At 30.6% G+C, this 24,680-nt stretch overlaps 3 protein-coding genes and 1 long non-coding RNA gene across 5 annotated transcripts in view; 2 read left to right on the plus strand and 2 right to left on the minus strand.

The window, feature by feature from the left end:
- Nucleotides 1-283: 283 nt before the first annotated feature.
- LOC130446034 (kielin/chordin-like protein) lies at nucleotides 284-5,241 on the minus strand. The gene is made up of 5 exons (XM_056782015.1): nucleotides 4,573-5,241; nucleotides 3,399-3,552; nucleotides 1,816-2,196; nucleotides 1,422-1,600; nucleotides 284-880 (listed from the first exon to the last, which is right to left on the minus strand). The coding sequence occupies exons 2-5, from the start codon at nucleotides 3,544-3,546 to the stop codon at nucleotides 770-772; spliced, it is 819 nt and encodes a 272-aa protein (XP_056637993.1). The 5' UTR covers nucleotides 3,547-3,552; nucleotides 4,573-5,241; the 3' UTR covers nucleotides 284-769.
- Nucleotides 880-5,677, plus strand: LOC130446036 (uncharacterized). The gene is made up of 2 exons (XR_008910104.1): nucleotides 880-1,149; nucleotides 5,352-5,677. It is a non-coding gene; the product is annotated as an uncharacterized LOC130446036 (long non-coding RNA).
- On the minus strand, nucleotides 5,616-23,888 carry LOC130446032 (ATP-binding cassette sub-family G member 4-like). Of its 2 annotated transcripts, XM_056782011.1 has the most exons (12): nucleotides 23,436-23,888; nucleotides 14,847-14,964; nucleotides 12,806-12,995; nucleotides 12,562-12,707; nucleotides 12,362-12,485; nucleotides 10,088-10,202; nucleotides 9,558-9,713; nucleotides 8,577-8,840; nucleotides 8,078-8,178; nucleotides 7,517-7,672; nucleotides 7,248-7,450; nucleotides 5,616-5,893 (listed from the first exon to the last, which is right to left on the minus strand). In XM_056782011.1, the coding sequence occupies exons 1-12, from the start codon at nucleotides 23,581-23,583 to the stop codon at nucleotides 5,701-5,703; spliced, it is 1,914 nt and encodes a 637-aa protein (XP_056637989.1). In that variant the 5' UTR covers nucleotides 23,584-23,888; the 3' UTR covers nucleotides 5,616-5,700. The 2 variants fall into 2 exon arrangements, with proteins under 2 accessions (XP_056637989.1, XP_056637990.1); XM_056782012.1 differs by lacking the exon at nucleotides 9,558-9,713 and having other exon boundaries at nucleotides 23,436-23,829.
- LOC130446035 (uncharacterized) overlaps nucleotides 15,499-24,680 on the plus strand; it is a 30,534-nt gene continuing 21,352 nt past the window's right edge. The window contains exon 1 of the mRNA XM_056782018.1: nucleotides 15,499-15,633. The gene's annotated coding sequence lies outside the window, so the exon portion shown is untranslated. The remainder of the gene's footprint in view (nucleotides 15,634-24,680) is intronic.

Genomic DNA, 24,680 nt, shown 5'->3' on the forward strand with positions numbered 1-24,680 from the left:
TTCTAATGTTAGTCAAGTTTTTAATTCCAAACAGATATTAATTTCTATTAACGGTAAATTAATGCAATATGAATTATTGTGGCTGTAGTATGTATAAGTTATACGACAATTTTAATTTAAAATGTTAGAAGAATAATTCTTCTTTTCTCTGTAATTTGGCCTCTGCCCACGTCGTTAAGTAGTTATCGAAATTAAGAAGTGTGCTAAAATGTGCTTGGGATTCGCTACAATATAGGAAAGAAGTAGAAATTGACAGATGGTTACAGTAGAAATAAAATGTACGTCATTTTTAGTAATTCTTTATTAATAATAATTCAAGATACAATTTATAATTTATTTGAATAATAAAGTTCAATATTTGAATATAATTCATAAATCAAAATAAAAAAAATCAAGAAAGTATGAATTATGAACAATATGTAAGTTACTAATTCGGATTTTTTATCTACCAGATCGTTGTTGTCATGATACGTTCAATTAAAATAGCGCAATATATAAACTTAATTGTTGTGAGAGAGAAAGTAAATAGTGTCACTTCTAGTAATTTGTAAAATTTGCTGTTGGTTAAGCTGAGTGTATTGGTTCCATTGTTCTAAATTCTTGCATCAATAAGCGAATTTTAAATAGTTGTGTACAAATTACCGGTACAACATGGCGGTGTGATTGCACTATTTATTGAGTTTATTTAAAAAATTGTAGTTTACAACAAGTTTAAACAATGTATTAAATATTCATATATTTTTTTTTATTTATACCGACAAAAAATTGCTTAGGAATACGGTTTTCTGAATTCGGAAGAAAGATTATTTGCAATCTGAACACACGACCATAATCTTTGGTCTGTAACGTAAGGAAGAACTTTTGCTACTTGAATTGATCCCTGGAAAAGGAAGAATAATGTTGATTTACAACTAAAAAATTGTTTGGTGAAGAGAATATGAGAATTATTGTAAAGAACAGAAAAAATTAAAATGGGCAGTTAAATGAGTTTGACAGTGAAAAATAAGAATTACAAGAATCAGTGTTAATACGAATAGTAATAAACAGAATAAAAATGAAAAAGAATAAAGGTTATGAATATATTTAAGTAGAAAACGAATCCAAGTATATACGAGGTGAGATTAAAAAATAAGTTTGCTGAAAATAAAGGTATGTATGAATTTCTTTCTTACCTAAGTAAATTTCTAATTATTATTTCAACTTTTTATTTCTTAGATCTTTTTATACGTTTTTTATTGTACATACATCTTTTTGCGACAAAAGCATAATTGAGTTAAAAAAATATAAAGCATAAGGAGCAGTAACAGAAAAATAAAGTTTATGTTTGTGTATAAATATCTTTTGAGATGTTTTTAACGATATTTTGGTAATGTATTTAACTAATTGTAGTTCAATTCTGTTTTTTTTTTCATTTTACTCACCAGAAACTTTTTCTTTCTACCGGGTTCTTGTCCGAAGTAAACAAGTGAATCCTCTGGAATATTGAAAGTTCCTGTAAAGTTTTTCTTCTTTATTGTCTCAAATCTGCTAGGATCGCAGTCTAAATCCAAACGGATGATACCATATTTGGGATTAAACGAAATAGATAACCATGTCCATGCTGTAAAAGAAATATCATTCGTTCCCCTGTTATTCGACATTTTCTTGTCCCAAAATTGTTCTAGTAACTTTTCTCAAAATAAAAAACGAAAATAAATGGAAAGAATCAAATATTATATCAATTCATATCACTTTTTTATATAACTATGTACCAGAGACATTTTTTTATAATTTTTCACACAAAATCAATAAAATGATCAAATTTAATCACTTTACCTGCTAATGGTGATCTTCTGTGATGTTTTGGTAGCCCCCAATCAATCTGTTTGATCTTACTCACTTCCTTCAACCGATATTTCAAACTTAGTGTACCGGTTTTTGAATTTGAGATAATTTGGAACCAAGGATTGAGTCTACCAGGCGAGTTTACCGACATTAGAGTTCCTACATTATTTTTTTGTTGTCTTATTAGAAAAATAGCAGTAAATCCTTCGGGATCGTTCATAGATGTTGTCACATTTGATGCATTAGATATGAGGACATTACCGTAAGGTAAACGAAATTTGTAAGCTGGAAAATGACTAATTGGACCTTCAACTGAAGATACACCTTGGTCCTTAGGGGAAATATTGAGTAGTTGCAGAATGTTCACTTCATCTGAAGACAAAAAATGAAATATATTTTTGGTATCCTTCAATGAGATCCATTAAACTTATCATTAGTAATAAGACATTAATTGTTTAATATAAGCAGGATATTCACGCAAATACCTGATATTTGATCATTGGGTTTATTCCTAACCCTAGAATTGGAAGTAGTTCAGAAAATATGATCAATAAGCGTTCAACAAATATAACTTTTAAACGTATTTTTCTGTTGAAAATTGTTTTGTTCATTTAGACCAACAGAAAATAAAAGAATTAACAATATTTTTAATATTTATACTATATATAAACTAGTTTTTCATTTGTGGCATTTTTTTAAAATTTCCTGTATATGATTCTAACATTATTGCATACTTTGAAAAATTTATCAAAAGAAAGTGAAAATTCATCTATGAAAACATTCAATAATAAAAAATTAATGAATACTAATTGTGATTTACCATGTATTTGCATTATACGTAATAATAGTTCATGTGGAAAATCAATTTCAACCGCACTAAATTACTTTCTAATAAAGAATTCGTCAACGTAAACATTTTATTGTAAACAACTGCATAAAGTATATTTTATTTAAAATTAAAGTACTGGAACTTGAATTTTTTTCTTATTAACATATATTTTTCCTTATAATTAATCCTTTTACATTTAATTCAACTCCTTATTTCTATAAACAATGCTGTGGGTTTATGTTGTGACTGTACTTCATTGTTTTTGAATATTCTTTAATAGTCTAGGTCCAAATCACCTATTTAAGATGATACGTAGGCCAATTTAGACGTTTAAATGGAATAGTCTGAACGCTACATGAACATAAATTTGCTCCAGATGTAGAATTTTTTTATGGTTTGGAGGCTAGATGAACATAAATATGATAGATGTGAAATTTTTTGATTATCTGGACGCTAGATGAACGTTTAAATGAAAAATGTGAGATTTTGTGATAGTCCGGGCGCTAGGCGGACTTGACTACTCAAAATTTCAGATAGTTTTATAGTCTGGACGCTAGGTGCATGTCAATATGCAAAACGTTAGATTCTTTGATAGTTCGGGCGCTAGATGAACGTGTATATGCAAAATGTGAGATATTTTAATAGTCTGGACACTAGATGGAAGTAAGTACACAAAAACCCACTTGACAGTGACCATTTGTGATTTTCTTTTATCGATATCGTATAAATAAAATTTTGTAATTACCTCTAAGAATACTAGCAGGCGATTTTGGGTGTTTCTCGTAAGTATTATCCGAATCGATTTCATTTTCCGAAGGATCGATGGCCGTAGTTAGGTTAAGACAACATAGAACAAATAATGTGACTAAAAATTTAATTGCGGCGATCATCATCTTGTGCTGAAAGTTTAAAAAAAGTTTTTACGAAGTATAAAAAAAATCTAATGAGACTCCAATATATTAACGCGCTACCCAGAGTATAGTAAACACATGAATTACGAAACCTAACTAAGCGACGTGTTTGATTTGCCGATTGTCGGATTGACATAACGTCCAGTGTTGAATCATCATATACAAATATATGTCAAAATAGAGTGTATCGATAAGATGGTGTAAATAAATAAATTTAAATCCCTCGAATCACAATTCTGGTGTATTCAAACTTACATTTACTACAATTCTAACAGAAATCGAAATATTAAGTTACGTTACTTTCCGAATACACTGTAACAAATCTAATGTAAACAATACTTCGAAAATTATGAAATATATTAACGCGCTACCCAGAGAATGGTCATATATGAATTACGAACTCTAGTCAAGCGACGTTTTGATTTTTCGATTAATGGTTTGACATAACGCCCAGTGTTGAATTATCATACACAAATACATGTTAAAATATAGAATGTTTCGTATAAATAATTTACAAAACCCTCATCACTATACTGTTGTATTCAAAAAAGAAATCTAAATATTAATAAGTTACTTTACTTTCCTCTAACAAATCTAATGTAAACAGTATTTCGAAAATTATAAAATATTAACGCGGTACCCAGGTAATAGTTAGACATGAATTACGAAACCTCCTAATTAAGCGATGTTTTGATTTTCCGATTGACAGTTTGACATAACGCCCAGTGTTGATTTATCACACACAAATATAAGTCAAAATATGGAATGTTTCGATGATATGATATAAATAAATAAGTTACAAACCCTTCGTATCACAACAATGTTTTATTAAAATTAGTTGGTATTATTTGATATGAAAAAAATATGTAAGATATGTTTAAAAAAGTTTTATAACAAAAATTGTAACTGTATTTTGAATTGTTCTTAACGATCTACCATTTTTCTAACAGAGATGCACATAACCACAAAAAGATATTTCTTTAATTACAATTACGAAGTTTATCTTACCTGTTGTACTGAACTTATAACTTTACACTCGGCATTATTTTAAATAACGTTAAAATTACGGAGAACCCGCGTTATATCATAAAAAATGAATCAGAACAGAAATTATATTTCCCGTTTAATGTCACTAGTTATGCTAGAGTTATTTTATGCGCCTGCGTTCTTTTATCGAACTGTTTTGACAGTAGGATTATTCTCTATTGCGAATTTCTTGTACAAGAAATATGCTTCATCGTATACGAGGGTATCGAGAAAATATTATTGAACAACTACATTATTTTGAGTTTATCTACAGTGTGTGCATAAAGTACATAGGTATTAGATATAAATGATTGGATTTATCATTTTTTAAACGAATTTAGCACTTATACAAGTGAAAAATATATATTTTCTTAAAATGAAAGAGTAACAACGTTTTTTATAGCACTGAGAATGAGTTAGAATTTTTGTGTTATTTGTTGATACCCAATATAAAAAAAGTATTTTTCTTGCTTGAAGATACTATTTTGTGATTGTCTGCTTAAAACCGTGACCTAGAGAAATTTCTTGTGTTGTATTTCTTGGGTTGTATACGAGGGTAGACAGAAATTTAAAATTAACATTAAACTTGTAACTACATTATTTTGATTTTATATAATTTGTTCATGAAATAAGGTATGATGTATATAAATATTGGGTATATATGATTTGACTTACCATTTTCAAAACGAATTAAACAAATATGATAGTGAAAAATATTTTTTTCAAATTGAGTGCGGATGAACTAAATTTCTTTGTTCCAGAATGTTTATTTTTCCAATTAATTATTTGAAATTGCATTATTATACGAGACCATGGCGACGAAATAAGTTATTTTTTCACGATTCAGTCAAAATTGGATTTGGTAGTGACTACACAACAGAAATGACTACTGCACCACAAAACTGATAAATTGTATATCGATTATATAATTTTTGAAATTATATTTAGCCATGTCCTGTAATTATTAAATAATGGCGGGTTCGCTCCGTTTGGAGGGATCTATGGATAGGATGGGAAAATAAATATTTTATATTTTTTATGATATATTTTTTTGTAATTCCATTTTTAAGAATATAAATTAAAATTCAATATATTTTTTAATACTTATATTTACGTTTCTTTTTGTTTAACAATTTTAGTGGCGTAATAAACCAATTTGTTTCTAAGTTCCGAAGTCATCCTGTATTTTAATGACATATAAGCTGTCAAACGGAAAAGAATGGTAAATATCGTTATATAGGTGAATTGTTCGAAGGAAATAGCACCTTTCATACCCAAATCCTTTAACATCACTTCCGGATCTCTGTAATTGAACAATCAAATATGATTTTTAGGTTAAAATCTTCATAAAGTTAGGTTAGGTCTATCCATTTTGCTGCCAAAGCTTGTCCTTTGTTAGAAAAGATAATTCCTAAAAGGATTTTTAATGCAAAAACTTCGTTTAACTCCCAACACAATTATTTAACTAAATATCTCCGAAAATATTGATTTTAGAGAAAAAAGTTTTGAACAAAAAATAAAACTCATGAAAAGCTCTATAAAAAAAGTTATATATTTTTTTTACCTAAACCTATTCTTTTAGCTGTTATGAACCAAAATATTTTGCTTACACACTTGGGTTAGGTCAATTTGATTCCAGCTGAGAAATTTTGGATCATAACACCCAAAAGAATAGATTTAGGTAAAAAATTTATATAACCTTTTTTGTAGAGCTATTCATAAGCTACAATTTTTGTTTGAAACTTTTTTTTAAAAAATCGATAGTTTCTCAGATATATAGTATTATATCTCGCTTACTCAGGTGGAAATTAGGTTGACTTCAGCCGAGACATTTGGGGTCACAACACCCAAAAAAATATATTTAGGTAAAAAATTTATATAACCTTTTTTGTAGAGCTATTCATAAGCTACAATTTTTGTTTGAAACTTTTTTTTAAAAAATCGATAATTTCGGAGATATTTAGTAAAATATCTCCCTTATGCACTTGGTGAAAATTAGATTGACTCCTGCCGAGACATTTGGGGTCACAACACCCAAAAAAATATATTTAGGTAAAAAATGTATATAACCTTTTTTGTAGAGCTATTCATAAGCTACAATTTTTGTTTGAAACTTTTTTTTAAAAAATCGATAATTTCGGAGATATTTAGTAAAATATCTCCCTTATGCACTTGGTGAAAATTAGATTGACTCCTGCCGAGACATTTGGGGTCACAACACCCAAAAAAATATATTTAGGTAAAAAATGTATATAACCTTTTTTGTAGAGCTATTCATAAGCTACAATTTTTGTTTGAAACTTTTTTTTAAAAAATCGATAATTTCGGAGATATTTAGTAAAATATCTCCCTTATGCACTTGGTGAAAATTAGATTGACTCCTGCCGAGACATTTTGGGTCATAACACCCAAAATAATAGATTTAGGTAAAAAATTTATATGACCTTTTTTGTAGAGTTTTTCATAAGCTACATTTTTTATCAAACACATTTTTTAAAAAAATCAATACTTTCCGAGATATTTAGTTAAAAATAGAGAAACAAATCTTTTTCAGTAAAAATCCTTTTAGGAATTATTTTCTCTAATCAAAAACTTGCTCTAGGAAAATTTCATGAGTTCAATTTCTGGAAATTCAATATGAAAAAAAAATTACTAGCCTATAGTGACAGTAAATTTCATCACATTCCAGCGGATCCCTATTACTAAGAAGAGAGGTCGTAGCTCCTACTAATCCAAAGCGTATGTAGCTAAATGACATAAATATTTTCATAGTTGGTTCAATGGAGTCTTTGTATCCCATTCCGTATACAGCTAGAGCTACGAGTAGTGCTAGAATGTGGGGAGCTACAACAGATCCGTTCTAGAAAAAAGAAAAAGAAAAAAAATTCTCAATTTGGAGCTATTACACGGTAATTTAAAATCTTACTAATATTTCGAACGAAGCACCGATAGCGTAGCCGAGTCCTTGAGAACACAAAGCGACGTTTATACATATACTGGTAAATAGAATGAATCTACCGAGTTCTATTGGTTGTCCAGACATGAAAAACACTATAGAACTAAACATTATTCCATAAATAAACTGAAAAAAAAATTCTAAATTAAATGTAGTAAAAAAAGTGGTTTAATTATATGTATTTATGAATAATCACTATTAAAGCCCCACTGTTACGCCCATGAATGGTTCCGAGTACTAATTTTGGTCACTTTAATATGAAAAGTTATTGTTTATTATCAATAAAAAAAAATCAAATATTTATACAGTATACAAAGTTATTTTTCATCACAAAATAGTGACCAAACATAATCACCCACCCTGTATCGTCAGAAAAACTTTAGTAATAACCAAAAAACTTTTTACGAACACTAAAACGTCGATAAGAAATATGTTCTCAATTTATTTGATGCCCTCATCAATTCTTGGGGATAATTATTGTTTTTAACATTTTTTTCAGTGTATATCGTAATATATAGTTTCTTTACTTACCAATAGAGGAATATTGACTACCGTAACAGCGCAAAAATAAGCTTTCAAGCTAAACCAACGATTAAAATATTCTCTTTTTAGTAGTTTAACTTCTAACGGAACTAAAAAATATATGATAAATCGCAATTTTTTATTATTTGATTAACTAAATACTCAAATTCGTTATTTCACCTTATTGGCAACGTTGCTTCCATTTGTCCTTAATACATTCGAACTGGATACAACGTTGTCACATTTATTGAAATAATTTCAATATTAATATATATTTTGTAGTGTTGAAAACTTTGGACTATTAAACTTGAATAATTTACTCTGTTAAACAAAACAAACCGGAAACGTCGAATAATAAAAACTCGCTGCGTCACCTATCGGAATTCCGTTTAGTTTGAATACATTTGAAAACGTCAAATTGTAGATCTCTTCTATTTACGGTAACACGAATAGAAACGAGAGGGCGCAACGTTTCCCGTTTCGAGCTGGAATTCAAACTGATACTTACATAATAATACTGGCGACATCACGTGCGTGTACACGAAGAAAACGTTAATCGTTAAACAACATTTAAATATTGAAATAACTTGACTGGCGTCATTTCCGTTTCTGAAAAATATTCCTCCAATAAGTAAACCAGATAAAAAATGATGGAAAAATTGGAGGTAAACTATCCATTTGTTTCTTATTAACTGTAAGATCATTCTAGACGCTAAAATGTGAAATTGTAGCCAAAATGACGTGGGATATTCAAAATTTGTAACTGGCACGCCTAAAAAACATGGAATGAGTCAGATTGCATAAGATAATAAATCATATAAAAAGTTTGGTGAAATTATTATTTAAACGTCAAAATAATCGTTAACGTGTAAAATTACCGTGGCAACACCGCAAAAGTATAACAATAATATTGCCACTATCAATAATTTCATTTTTATTGGGGAGTTTTATTTTTTAAATTATTTATTAACAGCAATGAAATAAGGATAAAATTACATGAAAAAGAAGAAGACATTTGACGTGGTATACAACAGAATACACTGAGAGTACTAGTTCAAATAATACGAATAAAAATTAATAACTAGAGGTTATATATTGTTGAAAACCATTTATTAAATGTTAAAGTTTAAAAATTTTCGTAGATTTTCATTATTTTCCATTAGATGTTTCATATTTTTTAATAAATATTTTTATAAAGAAAACTTTTCTCAGTATATTTTGCTGTACCTAAAGTTTTGCGCGTCAGCTGATTACCGTAAAGGTCAACGTTTTCAGAATCTGGCAACGTTTAATTTCTCGTTCAAAGAGAACCATAGATAAACTTTTTATATGGAGACTCGAGTTCGGTTATTTGACGAAATTCAACGAATTCCATGATGCTTGTTATTTACATTCAAGATGGAGGAAAAACTTTACTTTAATTATAAAAATATTTGGTATTAAATCTGAAATAAATGATTAATTAGTATATTATGATATAGTATTTTACCTGCTTGTACGGTAACTTCGTTAATATCACACAAATTTGATATTTCATTAACATAATATGGTTGATTGACTTTTTCTTTCATGTTCAGTTTACCGTTTTGAATTTGTGCCTGTAGAACGGCAATATTGCCTGAATTCATTTGTGCCAATTCAATAACTAAACAAAAAAATAATAATAGTGCAATTTAGTAGATCTGCGATCAAAAGAATCAATTTTATTAGGAAATATACAAAATTTAGTTAATTAAATATAAAAAATATACGAAAAATCGTCATATAAATGATTAAATTAACTATTAAATCAATTAATAGCTGTTACTATTAGAGTCTATACAAGTTGTTAAAAAAGATTTATAGGTTAATACGAAATAATCATTTAGAAATTTATTAAAACGTTTATACAATGTAATTATTGTTCACTCCTCGTATATTTCGTTAGGAATTTACTGTTTTATATAAATGAAATATATGTAGTAACCAGGTATGTGTTTATTCTGATACTTATATTTTTTAAATATCAAATAAACTCACTGAAATCAGCTGGTGTGTATGTTTCTGGACATATACAATCAACGGTAGACAAAAAAGGTACAACTTGATTAGGTGATCCATTATAAATACAATATCCGTTCGCCATTACATAAACCTAAAACATATACATGTATCGAAATCTGGCAACGTCGGTGTTACCACATGAAATTTGTTTTACGGCGTTTTTAAGCGGAAAGTAATATTGATGTCAAAACTTAGTAAAGAGTTTATTATTTTTTTTTAAGTTTTCTATCGATTTAATGAAAACAAACCATATTGAAAAACGTAATCGTATGAAACGAGTAATTTGACACATAAAAGATCAGTTTTAATTTATAGTAAAGATCTAATAGTAGTTGACTTATTATAATGGAATGTAATGTGTTGTCTGCTAGTCCAGTCGGTTCGATTTCAAACCCTAATTGCAGACAACATCTTGAAATAGAAATTTGGTCGTTAAAATGTAGGTTCCCTTGTATATGTGGGTAAATGGACAACATAAAACAAGATCACGGACATGGCACGAATAAAAAAGAATGATGTAATACTTATAGACAAGTTACAGCAAAAACAATTACATTTATTAGAGAAACAGCTTTAATATAATAGAAACTAGAAGACAATTTTTTTTTATTTCTTCTTTTACATCAATATTTTCTTTGAATAATTTCCTTACAATGTTTAGAGTAGTGGCAAATATTTATAGTATATTATTTATAATTAGAATGATTAAATGCACAAAACTCATGTAACATAGAAATTTTCCTTCAAGATCAATTAGGATGAAGAACATGAAATATAAAGTATATATGCGATCTCTATCAAGTACCAATTATGACCGAATAGAGGGCTTTACTTTGAACATGACTTTCAGACAGATATGGTAAGCTAAGCAGTCCATTATTTTTCATTTTATTGCCTAGTATTTGTTATTTTTGGAATTATATATTTCAAACATAAACATTATTCCCAATATTATAATAAAAAATAATATTTAGTAACATATAAATAACACTCCCAGAAAGCTAGTATTATATAAAAATATATAAATGAATCTAATTACGGAAAAAGAGAGGCAACAAATTTATATTTTAGACAGTTTATATAAATTTAGTATCTATAAGTACTATATCGAGTCTAACGTTATAATTTTTTAAATGTATAAAAGTCCTAATATTCTACATTTAAATTATATTCTGATGGAGTCTCCATGAACCACTTTACGATATCTTTAAAACTTGCGGCTTAAAAATGATTCAAACTCAGATATAAATACACATGTTGGTAATACTATTTAAATACTGAATCTATTACGAAATGAAAAATGACATACCTTTCTAAACAACACATGTAGATGCAGATAATTAAACTTAACTGGGCACATGAGTATTTTTGGATAATATTTATAAATATATAGAGAAAGGTGTTTAATTTTCGACATTTTTCACAAATATCACCAATAAAACGAGTATAACATAATCGAAAACACGCAATTAAAAGCAGAACAAGTAAACAAAGACTTTTTTGAAACACAATGGCGTGGCAGTGCTGCCACGTATTCGGTACAAAATATGATAATTCTAGATTAGAACATATTATTCAAAAACCATTTTAATTTGGACTTTAAGCAATATACTAAAAAAAAATAAAAATAAATTTAGGATTCGATATCAGAAGAACAGATTCTGGAGTTTACTATTGATTTATTTGGTAATAGAATTCTCAAATAACGAAATATTTTTTTATAATTTGGCAACGGCGTTTATATAAATGCCAGTATTTGAGGATGTAAATGTTCGCGCAAGCGTATTATCATCCAAACTCACTAAATTTCGCGCTTTTTCAGATATTTCAATGAACACTAAATATAGGTTAGAAGTAAATAATTTTAATATAATCAGGTATAAAATATGTATACAAGGTATTCAATGAATAATTTGATTAATTTACGTTATTTAAAATGTTTTTTATGAATTTTATTATAATAACATGGTATTTCTATTAGAAGCATCTATTATCTCTAAGAAATTTTAATAAATAACGTTGTGATTTGTTGTTGACAATCATTAAAGTTTCATTTGCGTAATAAATGACCAAAAAGCACCGACATAATTAACCATACCAATCAAACTAGGTAATTGTACAGCTTCAAGTTTAAATATCTCGAAAAATAATTATTCCCTCGGCACGTTAGACAATATTGAAGAATCGAAATATTACAATAGCAATTCCACCAGTGGCGTACATATAAATATTATATTTTTTCGCAATTACCTGATCGAATATTTGAAACAGCGAAGCGGATGGCTGGTGTATGGTGCATATCACACTTCGACCCAATTTTGTGATGTTTTTAAGTAGAGCAATACATTTTTTTATAGCTACATCGTCTAAACCGCTAAAAAAACTCATTTTAATCGATTTGAGTACTGAAAACAAATTATTTATGGAATATTGTTGAAAAATATACTCACGTCGTAGGTTCGTCTAGAAAAATAACTGGGGGATTATTTACTAACTCTAAAGCTACTGATAATCGTTTTCTTTGTCCACCTGAAAGATATTCCGATCTGGTATCGTAACATTTCTGCAAACCTAGAAGCTGTATGACTTCATCTATCTATAAATAAATATTTTATCATCAAAATAGGGGTGTCAAAATTAAAGTACGTTCAAAAAATATGATAAATGTTTTTATTTAATTTTTTTTAAACTTACCACAGCTAATTTCTCGTTATGACTGATCTCAGAGCTCAATTTTAAATTAGCCGCCACCGTCATAGCCTCCCTTACACTCAATCTCGGCTGGATTAAATCTTCTTGCATTATATACGAAGACAACTTCGTGAAAAGTTTCATATCTCTTGGTGCCCCATTAATTTTTATACTCCCTTTCACTCCCGCAGTCCTGGAATTAACAACAAATCATTCGTAGATAAATCTGGTTAGTTGTGTGGCTACCCGCACACAAATATTGTTTATAGGTGGCAATTCTACGTTGAAATAACCACGTCCTGTTGTCTTTAGAGCAGAATATCCAATATGTCAACAACATCATTGAATTAAGACCAAAAAAAAAAGTGAAGAATCGTCAATTCACAGCGTTTTTCGTTAATGATCCAAGATATATATAAACCCGGTTGAAAATTTATATTTTTTTCGATTGCATTTGATCTCATTTACTAGCTGTAGTCCCTAATTTGGTTTGTAAGGATTAGTTTCCAATTTATTCGACATTACATTACGACAATGTGAATGTTATCTCAAGATTTTGCCGTATTAAACGTACAAGTATCTGTCAAACATAAACCTGGCTAAAACAGTGTCTACAAGACCTACCCGACGGGCTCACGAACATCGAGTTCGTCTAAAAACGCCCAGAACTTCAATTTATCGGGACTAATTTCTTTGGAGAAGTGCAAAGCTGTGTAATGAGCTACCGAGACACGTCTTTTCAGGCATCTTCACGCGGCAGGCACTACTTGAATTATATTGAGTGTGTAGGTTTCCAAATTGGCCAATAAAATGACGAATATAAATTTGATAGACGTCAATTTTGAAATATCAGTCACGTATATATATTCAAATACTGTTTTAAACTAATTTGTTCATATAAAACAATTATTTAATCAACAATATTATTACCTAATTGTTCCATACGAATTTGTGGTGTTGAAAATAATTTTCGATCCAAATAACAAACTATGTAAAATTACCTAGTATATTAACGTCAAATAACATTGAAAAGAAAGTTAATGATTGACATACTTTGGTGGTCATTGACTTCTTTTTGTGTGATCTTTTCAACAAAAATACCAGCGGAAACAGCACGAAGAAATTTAAATTATTGTTATATAATTGTTGAGTAACAGATATAACTGCAAACAATTCATTAAAATAGAAATATACGTGGATGGTCCGAGAAGTACCTGGCACAACAAAGAAAACACAAAAATTTATTTATTTTCAACGTAATATCCTTTTAGATCCCAGCCATGTTCTATAACTTGAAGTTCTGAAACAGAAAATAGTCCGATAGAACTAAATCTGGCGAATAGGTTGCATGAGGTAGCAATTCAAATTTTAATTCATTAATTTTGGTTATTCGAACTCGTTTAAACTTTGCTAGCCAATTTTTCCCACGTTTACAAATTAAATGAAAACTTTTACTATTGATGGCTGTCAAACAAATACTAAACAACATGGCGTCTTCAAACTTTAGAGAACTACCGCCATCTCTAGGCCAGGCCAGCTACTTCTAGGACCCTCCTCGTAGAAAATGATGCGTGATGCGTTTTTTACCATTCAATATACTGTGTGGAGGAATAAAAATTATTTTTTTGTTATCGAAAGAGGATGAAAGTTAATTTAATTTATCAAAAAACCCAAAAATTCAAAAAATGATTTGACATGCTTGTATAAAAAATTTAATATTTCCGAAGCCAATTGAGATATCGACTTATTTTTGACATGAATCAATTGAGAAAACGTGTGTCCAAATTACTGTTTACATTCGATTCCTTCAGCTACATATTTGTAAAAAATATACGGGGTGAAAGCTAGAGTAACTAATTTTTTTGAAAAATATCACTATTAATTTATAGTGTCTACAGATGTGGTATGGCAACGTTGTAATACAAAAAAGTCGTAATAGGAAAATATAACAACTTTTCCGTAATTATACAAAGCGAGTTATATGACTAAAAAAAATAAACTGAGAAGTTATAGCACAAAACAGTCTATTTTAATTTCAACTTACACATATCCAGCTAAAATATTTAATAATGTAGATTTTCCTGCGCCAGAGGGACCTAGTATCGCTGTTAATTCTCCAGAACGGAATCTACCATTTACAGATTTTAGTAGCTGCCTCCAACCTGTTAAATAGAAACGAATATACAATGCATTATAACAAAAAAAAATAACCTAACCTAAGCATCTTATTTACATAGTTTTTGGCAGTGCTTTAGCTATACTAATGTACAAGTTACTCAAGTTTATAGAAGTGTCTGAAAATCGTCTACATTAAAATTCAAAACTAAAGTCAAATTTCGTATTTTGCATAGAAGTCCCTCATTAAGAAAGCGGGAAAGTTAATGCGTTTGGATGATAATACGCTTGCGTTAACATTTACAAATTTATATACTACTTATATAAAACATCGTTGCCAAATTATAAAAAAAAAATATGCTATATGAGAATTTAAATTACCGAATAAATCAATATTAAACATCAGAATTGGATCTTCAAAATAGAATCCAAATAAAAAATTTATTTTTAAGTATACTGCTTAAAGTTTCAATCAATATAATTTTTAATAAAATATAAAATTTATCATATTCTATCTCTATATTCTACGGCACAAGTGGCAATACTGCTACGCCATTATGTTTCTAAAAACTAAAAATGCTTTGTTTAGTTGTGATTTTAATTACGTGTTTTCAATTGTGTTATTTGTGTTTTATTAGTGATATTTGTGAAAAATTGACGAAAATTAGAGGTTATTTCATATGTGTTTATTATTACGACCATATTATAACGCACAGGTAAGTTTTATTATCGATCATCACTTTACGAGTTGAAGTAGCCGCTTTTTGCTTCATTATATCATTTTCCAATTCGTAGAAGATTCAATATTTAAATAGTATTACCAACATGTGCATTCATATTTGAATTTAAGATTCAATATTATTTTCATCAAATAAATTATATTTTTCTAAAAAAAGTTCACAACTATTATTAATTTTAACTGTTCGGAAAATACGACATCTGTGTTTGGATTATATTGAAGACGCCATCTTTTAAATAACTATCTCTTCGCGATTGGATTTATTTATATATTCTGATATAGTTACCTAACCAAATATGTTATTTCTTTGGTATTAAAACTTTTATGTACGTAAAATATTAGAAATCAAATTTTTGATGGGTTTTTTAGTTTCTAATTAATGCAATTTAGTATAATCATACACAAAAAAATATTTATTATTTACACCGCCGTACATTGGAACAAAAAATTATTGTAAGTTATAAGAAGTTAACATTTTCTGAAACAATATTTGACCTTCGTTCTCTATAAAGGTGAACTTTGCGTTGAGACTAAAGCATTGATATAAGCTCGTCAAACAACCGATGCGTAAAAAAGAAAACAAAAAAGTTTGATGAGAGTAAAAAGATTTTAAAATATGATGAACTCTTATTTTTATATATTCATTATAATTGTTTGATAGAACATTATGAAAATACCGAGATTGTTTCTGGGAAAATTCTGTCAATCATTGAAAATTAAATAATTTTATGACTGTTTTTATTGATGATTCAAATATATATATAACGAAAATTTTAATAATATATAATTAGTATGCATTACTGCATGAACAAAGTGCATTTTAAATATACAATATTGATGTAAGTCATAAGATTAATGAGAAAATCGGCTTCTATAATTTGATACGAATTCTCAAATGGGTTTCATTAGTTTTGAATCCTTGAAATCGTTTTGTACTAATAATAAATGATTTCATAGGTGGTAAAGTTAATGGATTAAAAATATTTATCAATAACATAACGATTTATTATAATGATAATTAAAAAAAAAATGAATGTGCTAATGTTTTAGCGGGTACAACAATAAAAACATTCAATTTAGTTAATTACCTTGTACAATATCAACTAAAAATCATCAAGTATTTTTTTTAACTCAAATTTCATTAATTACGTTCATTATTGGATTGGAACGTATCAAACATGTTATTCAATTTTGATATTATAATTCAGCGGTCATTCCACCTCCAAACCCGTAAGAATCTCCATAAAAAGTAGTTATCCTAAATTGTTCAATTTAATGGGTGTCCCAAAATTTGATTCGAATTAAAAAGGAATGTAATTTTCTTTGAATCATAAATTACATATAATAGGGTTCTTTATGTACAAAATTTTAAATAACCCCATAAAAAGAAATCTATTGGTGTTAAATCTGACGAACTAGGGAACCGACACAAGATCTGGAAAGTTCTCATACAGTAATTGAAGTGTTTCGTGGGCTGTGTGGCACGTGGCACCGTCTTGTTGAAACCACATATTGGCCACATTCAATTTTGGCAAAAAAACTGATATCAAATCATCAGTAACGGTCACCGCTTGACCAGCCTCATTTAAAAAAAAGTATTGTCTAATTACGAGGGTGGTCCAATAAGTAACTGGTCCAACAAATAAAACACAAAAAATTCAATGTAATCCCTTTCAATAAGTGATAAGAAAATAATCCGAATAGGCTAAATCTGGCGAATAGGGTGCATGAGGTGACAATTCGGCCATTTTTGTTTGATTTCTTCGCTGAAACGTTGCATTGAACTCGTTAAAACATTTATAGAAGTTAAATTAATTGAAAATATTATCAAAGAATGACAAAAATGCAAAATAAAACATTCTATTTGATATAAAAATCAATTTAATTGAATCAAGTATTATCATTTACCAATTTTTTTATCGAACCAAATATTGTTGTCAAAAGAAAGTATGCGAAATTTCTAGTTAATACGTTGATTAAAGATTACTGAAAATTTCATTTGAAAATATGTTGAGTTAAAGTTGAAATAAATGTATTTACAAATGCAAATCGGTGATCAGCTTCAAATATTTATGATTGGATATGGCGCCTATATCCACATGATGGATCAATTGGCCATGCAAAAATTTGGGCGCAGGTCACAGGTGAATGCCCAATCATTTAGATGGACAACGACCAAATGACGCCTTAGACCGTCGATAAAAAGGGTTTTGAGACACACATCACTGATCGTGAGGTGTGGAATGGTGATTCCATGCCCTCTATATTGAATAATGTAGCCACCTGATACACAGACCGTCTTCCAAGCCGAGGTATTCGCTGTGATGGAATGCGGACGTGCAATACACAATCCACGCCACAGGAACACAGTAATTTCAATCTGCACAGACAGCTCTAGGCTATTGCTGGAGTGTAACAGAGTCTGGTGAGTGTTGGTTGCAAGATCCAGCTCGTTTAGGTGCCCGGTCATTCGGGTTACAAAGGCGACGACGAAGCGGATCCAGATTGGGATCGGCGGACCCATCAATGGGGCCAGAACCCATACTTGGTGTTACCAAATGCGCTGTCATCACGTCTCTCAACAGGCTTCTCGCAAAGCGAGAGTAGAGATGGATGGAGACGTCTTGCTTGAGACAAGACTATATAGATGGACCCCGTTCGTCTCTCACCAAACTCCAGCTAAATAAGCACTAAATCAGACCAGAGATCGGACTTCTAACCGGACAGTACCATCTAAGGCATCACGGATGATCTGGAGTGCCGCTGGTGCATGGAGGAGGACGAAACTGCCAAAGGACATCAAAGGGTTCAAACCAAATCGCCTGATCAGCTCCTCAAAGGACATCGGACTTTGGTAACGTTAAGTGGGACACGACGAGTCAGATGGAACGGTCTTTGCCTTCTTTGGAGCCGGTTCTCCCTTTTCAGTCCATTGTTTTGATTGTTTTTTCAATTGAAACCAATTGGTTGGTAAATCAAAAGTTAATCTTTCTACCCGATATTCAACTACCTAAGTTGTATCTCATTAATACTAACAATGTAATTATTTACAAATTAATATTGATATGCGAAAAATTAAAAATTTAAATATATGAACATTGTTTCTCATACAAGGATATTTTTTTGCCATGTGTAATTATTGAAATAAGCATTTTCACCTTCTATAATCAATTTACCTGCAATTTATTAATTATTGTCGTAATATCTACCTCGTGCCGAACCCCACATTTTACAGAAAACTCTTATCGACAAATAGTTTTTATAGATCTCATGATACCGCTACGTAATCTTTAATATCTCTTGCTTTTTACCAGTCCAAACCTTTTCCACTGCACCTGGTAAAAACCACGCTAATAGAGCTATTAAACAACGGTTGTAAATCACTTTGTTATACCACTCCGATGAGAAATAATCACGTCGAAACTAGTCAGTTGTTACAACTTGAGAGCTATTGGCGATTTGTAATCACTAAACTAAAGGAATTGTGAGTTTCAAATTTTTTTAAATTGAATAGTCTTCGCAGAAGATGTAATTCAATATTCGTCGCGGTATTAGTCAGGAAAGAAATGATATAAAATGAAGCTAGTGGATTTTATACATATTTAGGTTGCACCTCGTATATTTACTTCATACCATAGCCAACTATGGTTAGATTTTAATTGACAAATGGTTCGAAATTGAAAGTGATGATGGCGCCGGATCGTGTTCCTTCGAACGAGAGTTTGTTATACCACTCCGATGAGAAATAATCACCTCGAAACTAGTCAGTTGTTACAACTTGAGAGCTATTGGCGATTTGTAATCACTAAACTAAAGGAATTGTGAGTTTCAAATTTTTTTAAATTGAATAGTTTTCGCAGAAGATGTAATTCAATATTCGTCGCGGTATTAGTCAGGAAAGAAATGATATAAAATGAAGCTAGTAGATTTTATACATATTTAGGTTGCACCTCGTATATTTGCTTCATACCATAGCCAACTATGGTTAGATTTTAATTGACCAATGGTTCGAAATTGAAAGTGAAGATGGCGCGGGATCGTGTTCCTTCGAACGAGAGTTTGTTATACCACTCCGATGAGAAATAATCACCTCGAAACTAGTCAGTTGTTACAACTTGAGAGCTATTGGCGATTTGTAGTCACTAAACTAAAGGAATTGTGAGTTTCAAATTTTTTTAAATTGAATAGTCTTCGCAAAAGATGTAATTCAATATTCGTCGCGGTATTAGTCAGGAAAGAAATGATATAAAATGAAGCTAGTAGATTTTATACATATTTAGGTTGCACCTCGTATATTTGCTTCATACCATAGCCAACTATGGTTAGATTTTAATTGACAAATGGTTCGCAATTGAAAGTGAAGATGGCGCGGGATCGTGTTCCTTCGAACGAGAGTTTGTTATACCGCTCCAATGAGAAATAATCACGTCGAAACTAGTCAGTTGTTACAACTTGAGAGCTATTGGCGATTTGTAGTCACTAAACTAAAGGAATTGTGAGTTTCAAATTTTTTTAAATTGAATAGTCTTCGCAGAAGATGTAATTCAATATTCGTCGCGGTATTAGTCAGGAAAGAAATGATATAAAATGAAGCTAGTAGATTCTATACATATTTAGGTTGCACCTCGTATATTTACTTCATACCATAGCCAACTATGGTTAGATTTTAATTGACCAATGGTTCGAAATTGAAAGTGAAGATGGCGCCGGATCGTGTTGCTTCGAACGAGAGTTTGTTATACCACTCCGATGAGAAATAATCACGTCGAAACTAGTCAGTTGTTACAACTTGAGAGCTATTGGCGATTTGTAGTCACTAAACTAAAGGAATTGTGAGTTTCAAATTTTTTTAAATTGAATAGTCTTCGCAGAAGATGTAATTCAATATTCGTCGCGGTATTAGTCAGGAAAGAAATGATATAAAATGAAGCTAGTGGATTTTATACATATTTAGGTTGCACCTCGTATATTTACTTCATACCATAGCCAACTATGGTTAGATTTTAATTGACCAATGGTTCGAAATTGAAAGTGAAGATGGCGCGGGATCGTGTTCCTTCGAACGAGAGTTTGTTATACCGCTCCAATGAGAAATAATCACGTCGAAACTAGTCAGTTGTTACAACTTGCGAGCTATTGGCGATTTTTAGTCATTACATGAAATGGATTATAAGTCATATAGACTACAAATGAGTAGAAATGAACACCGAGGAGGTTTTCGTCTTCTATTTCATACGTTCCCAAGTGTAGTGTTCTGGAACTTCGTAGAGTTTGAAAGATGAGGATAGAGATGCAGAGTCTATCGTCTTCAGGTGTTTATTGAGGCGACAATGCTCCGATCGGACTCCTGTTAGTATTCAGCTGATCTTCTCTGGTTACAGTTTTTCAGAAGAGTCTTTGCCTGTCTCAATACCTGGAGGTGGTACCAATAATTGGTTTTTCTCATATTTACCTTCATTTCCAGCGTTTTTCAGTGTTCAGGTTCCATGAAGGGCTTGTCTGCACATATTTTAATTTCTCTTCATTCCGGTGTGTATTTTTTTGCCTAGCTCGTTTGAATTTTATGATATTGGAGCTCAAAGCTCTAAGGACTGATTGGCTATCCCAGAATGAAGATCTGTCTTCTGTTTTAGAACTATGTGTAGAGATGGAAGATTAAGGATCACTTTTAGCAGTTGTTGGACATGATTTCACGGCTCCGGCTGCACATAAGCAACCAAGTCTTTGTACCTTCGTGAGATTGATCCTCGTGGTACTCAAACTAGTTCTAGTACCCCAAACCATTGCCCCATATGTTATGGTTGGTCTCACAATTGCGTCGTACAAAAAGAAAGGGGCTTAAATATCAAAAATATACACGAAATAATTTCAACCCCAAATTAAAGCTTATTGAGAAAACTGAGCATCCGTAGGAAACTAGTATTTTTAATTATAAATTTTTCTTTTTTATTGTACTGGTTCTTGAAATTTACTTTAATTACCCAGTAATATTTCACTTATGACTTCAAATTAATTATATTTTGTAAACATTGTACCGTATATTAATCAAATTTAAAACGGAACTAACAAAAAAATTTAAATTTCATAATTAACTCATTATAACTAAGTTACAATGGTCAAGGATACATTTTCTCAACGTAAATGTCGAAAAAACTATAGGGTCATTATTTATTTATTGAAATTTGGCAATACCGACGATATTCCTATCTGTTATATAAAATTTTGCAGATTCAAACTTTAAAAATAACGCGTTCTAATTAAAGATACACACTGTATACGATTTAAATGCATTTTTTCGTATTTTGTACTCGATTTTTACCCTTTCTAAAGCATTAAATTTTGTCACCTTTTTTATTTTTAATAGAACCCGAATGTTTGACACATTTCTGAGCTTTTCTTGAGACGCTGAACTCAACCTCTCCTACGATCTTTTTGGTGGTGCTTTACCATTCAAAAGTTTATTGTCCATCTTATAGTTTGTGTCATACACAACAAATAAAAACAACACTTATGTAATAAGAATATAACCTTCTTCTTCTTTCTTCCATTATAGGTCTAGCGCCTGTTCCTTCTTGGATATTTCTCCTCATCCTGGCATTCAGTTTTCACTCCATCGCCTCCATAATCGACCTTATTCCAATTGGAGAATCGTCCCTTAAATTGGCGTCACATAATCGTTTTTTTCTTGATCTAATAGTTGTTTTCCTTCCATTTCTGTGGTCTCCAAGAGTTGTTTCTGATTCTGATTGTCGTTTTGTAAATTCGCTCTAGGCTACTCATCCTTTTCTACGTCTCCATAACTGGTTATGTCAATTCATTCTCTGTTGTATTATTTGACCTTCATCGAATGGGCTCTTTTGACAATGTCTCTGTCACTGTTGCACCCTAACCAGCACGTTCTTGCGTATTACAGACCTAACTGGGACTAAACTACAATCATAAACGCCGAAAAAATAATTCACAGTTGAAGAATAATAAACAAATCATCCATTGGAGTAGGTACTTGCAAGTTTTAACTTGTTGCACTCACCGACAACATATAAACATGCCCTCGTATAAAGTAAACAAATAACGGACACTATTATTTTTGGTTTTGGGGTGTTTATTATCCCCGAAGGTCATAAAAATCCAATATGAACCTACGTAAAGGACAAGGCTAGTAGAAATCGAAGTTACGTACATAATATTGTTAAACATCTGAAAGGTAGTTATCGTACACTTAGGAATTTATGTACACATAAATATAAAAACGCAATCCGTATAATTATTATACAGATAGAGGCCATGAAAGAAAATATATATAGATAGTTTACAAGTCATATAGTGATCTATTCATTTTCCATCCTGTTTTCCCCCATTTAGGAAACTTTAAAAGGGGGAATATACATAGGGTTTTAAAGAAAATCGATTTTTCTGCATAAAATTGAAATCAAAATCGTTTCCGAGATAAAGCCTTTGCTTTTCAGCTTTCCCGGTAAGCAGATGTTTCGTTTCTATAGAGAAAAGGGTAGTTTTCTAGATATTTCGAAAGTTAGTACAAAAGTTGTGGATATTTCGGCCTTATTTTATCGTGCCCAAGCGTATCGGTTAATTATTAACGAATTTATGTCATTTAGACGTTCCACACCGTGTACTGGGCTATTTGTTGCCGGACAAACTTATGTAGTAGCACTTAGCCGCTTAACCTCTTTAAAGTTTTAAAATAAAAGTTAATGATGTGATGTGAAATGATAATTTATCGAAATTTTGTTAATATAATAATAAAAAAAATGAACTTACCCCCCTTGGTACTTGAATCAGCGACGCAATAAGTTAAATCACTAAATTCGATATCGACCGGGACTTTTTTTGCAATTGTATTCAACTGTGTAAGAGGTTTGATCATCGGTAAAATAACTTCTGAATCGAAACTGATTGTTTCATTCATTTTTTCTTAAAAAAAAATCTCAAAACGATCGACGAATTATTCAACTAACATACTACAACACGTCGATGTTGAATATTTGTTCGGCGTACTACTTGAACTGACGATGATTCTGTATTGTTCCAACGGTGGATGGCTGCTGACAGAATTGGTGATTTACAAGAGGGGAGCAGCAAACGTACTGACGAAAAAATTTATTCGCTGGAAGGTATCTAGTGGTGTCGAGGACTTTCACCTTTACTTCTGATATAAGCTGCGTTTATTTTTTTAATGTATCCTAGGAACTAGATATTTGTCAGTCTCGGATGTAAATAAATGGTATTTCAAGAAAGTTTTTGTGAAATAATTACGTTCGGCTTTTGATACAGGATCGAACCGGCCCGCTGATCACAAGCTTTCAGATCGAGATGAAAAGTTTTCCGTATTTTTGATTGCGCCAGGTATATACGACGATAATGACGATCAGTTACTATTCTTGATAATCTCGGAAAAAAATAACAACATACAATATACAGGGTGATTTATTAGTGTGATAAAGTTCAATGCCTTCTTTTTTCCATATGTACGATCGCACATACCTGAAAAAACACACACCGGATAGGATACTATCGATTCACACTGTATATTCAAATATTATATCGCACTCGAATGAAAAATCGATATGTTTCGATGAAATTATCGATTAATCGGTTATTAAATACCCCAAAAATGAGTCATACTTTTAACTTCACCCTGTATATCTAAAAATCTAAATTGAATGAAAAATCGATATATTACGTTAAACTTTTCGATTAATCGAAAGGTATTGAAATACCCGATTTAATCGAATGAAAAATCGATGAATTGTGTCGAACTTTTCCGTCAATGATATACAGAGTGATCCAAAACAACCGAAACGGAATTTATCTGTTCCCGAACAACTGGGATCCACCAAAATTATATTCGACGCCATTAAAATCCTCCTTGGTACAACTCAAAACGTTCTTATTGATAGTTTTAACGCAGGTAGCGCCGCACTATGGACACGATGGTTTTTAAAACTTCGAATCGTTTTTGATTCATCTCCGTAGCGTATACCGCCCCTTTATCGTTAATAACCG

This window comes from Diorhabda sublineata, chromosome 6 (assembly GCF_026230105.1).
Source record: "Diorhabda sublineata isolate icDioSubl1.1 chromosome 6, icDioSubl1.1, whole genome shotgun sequence".
In the NCBI taxonomy this organism is placed as follows: domain Eukaryota; kingdom Metazoa; phylum Arthropoda; class Insecta; order Coleoptera; family Chrysomelidae; genus Diorhabda; species Diorhabda sublineata.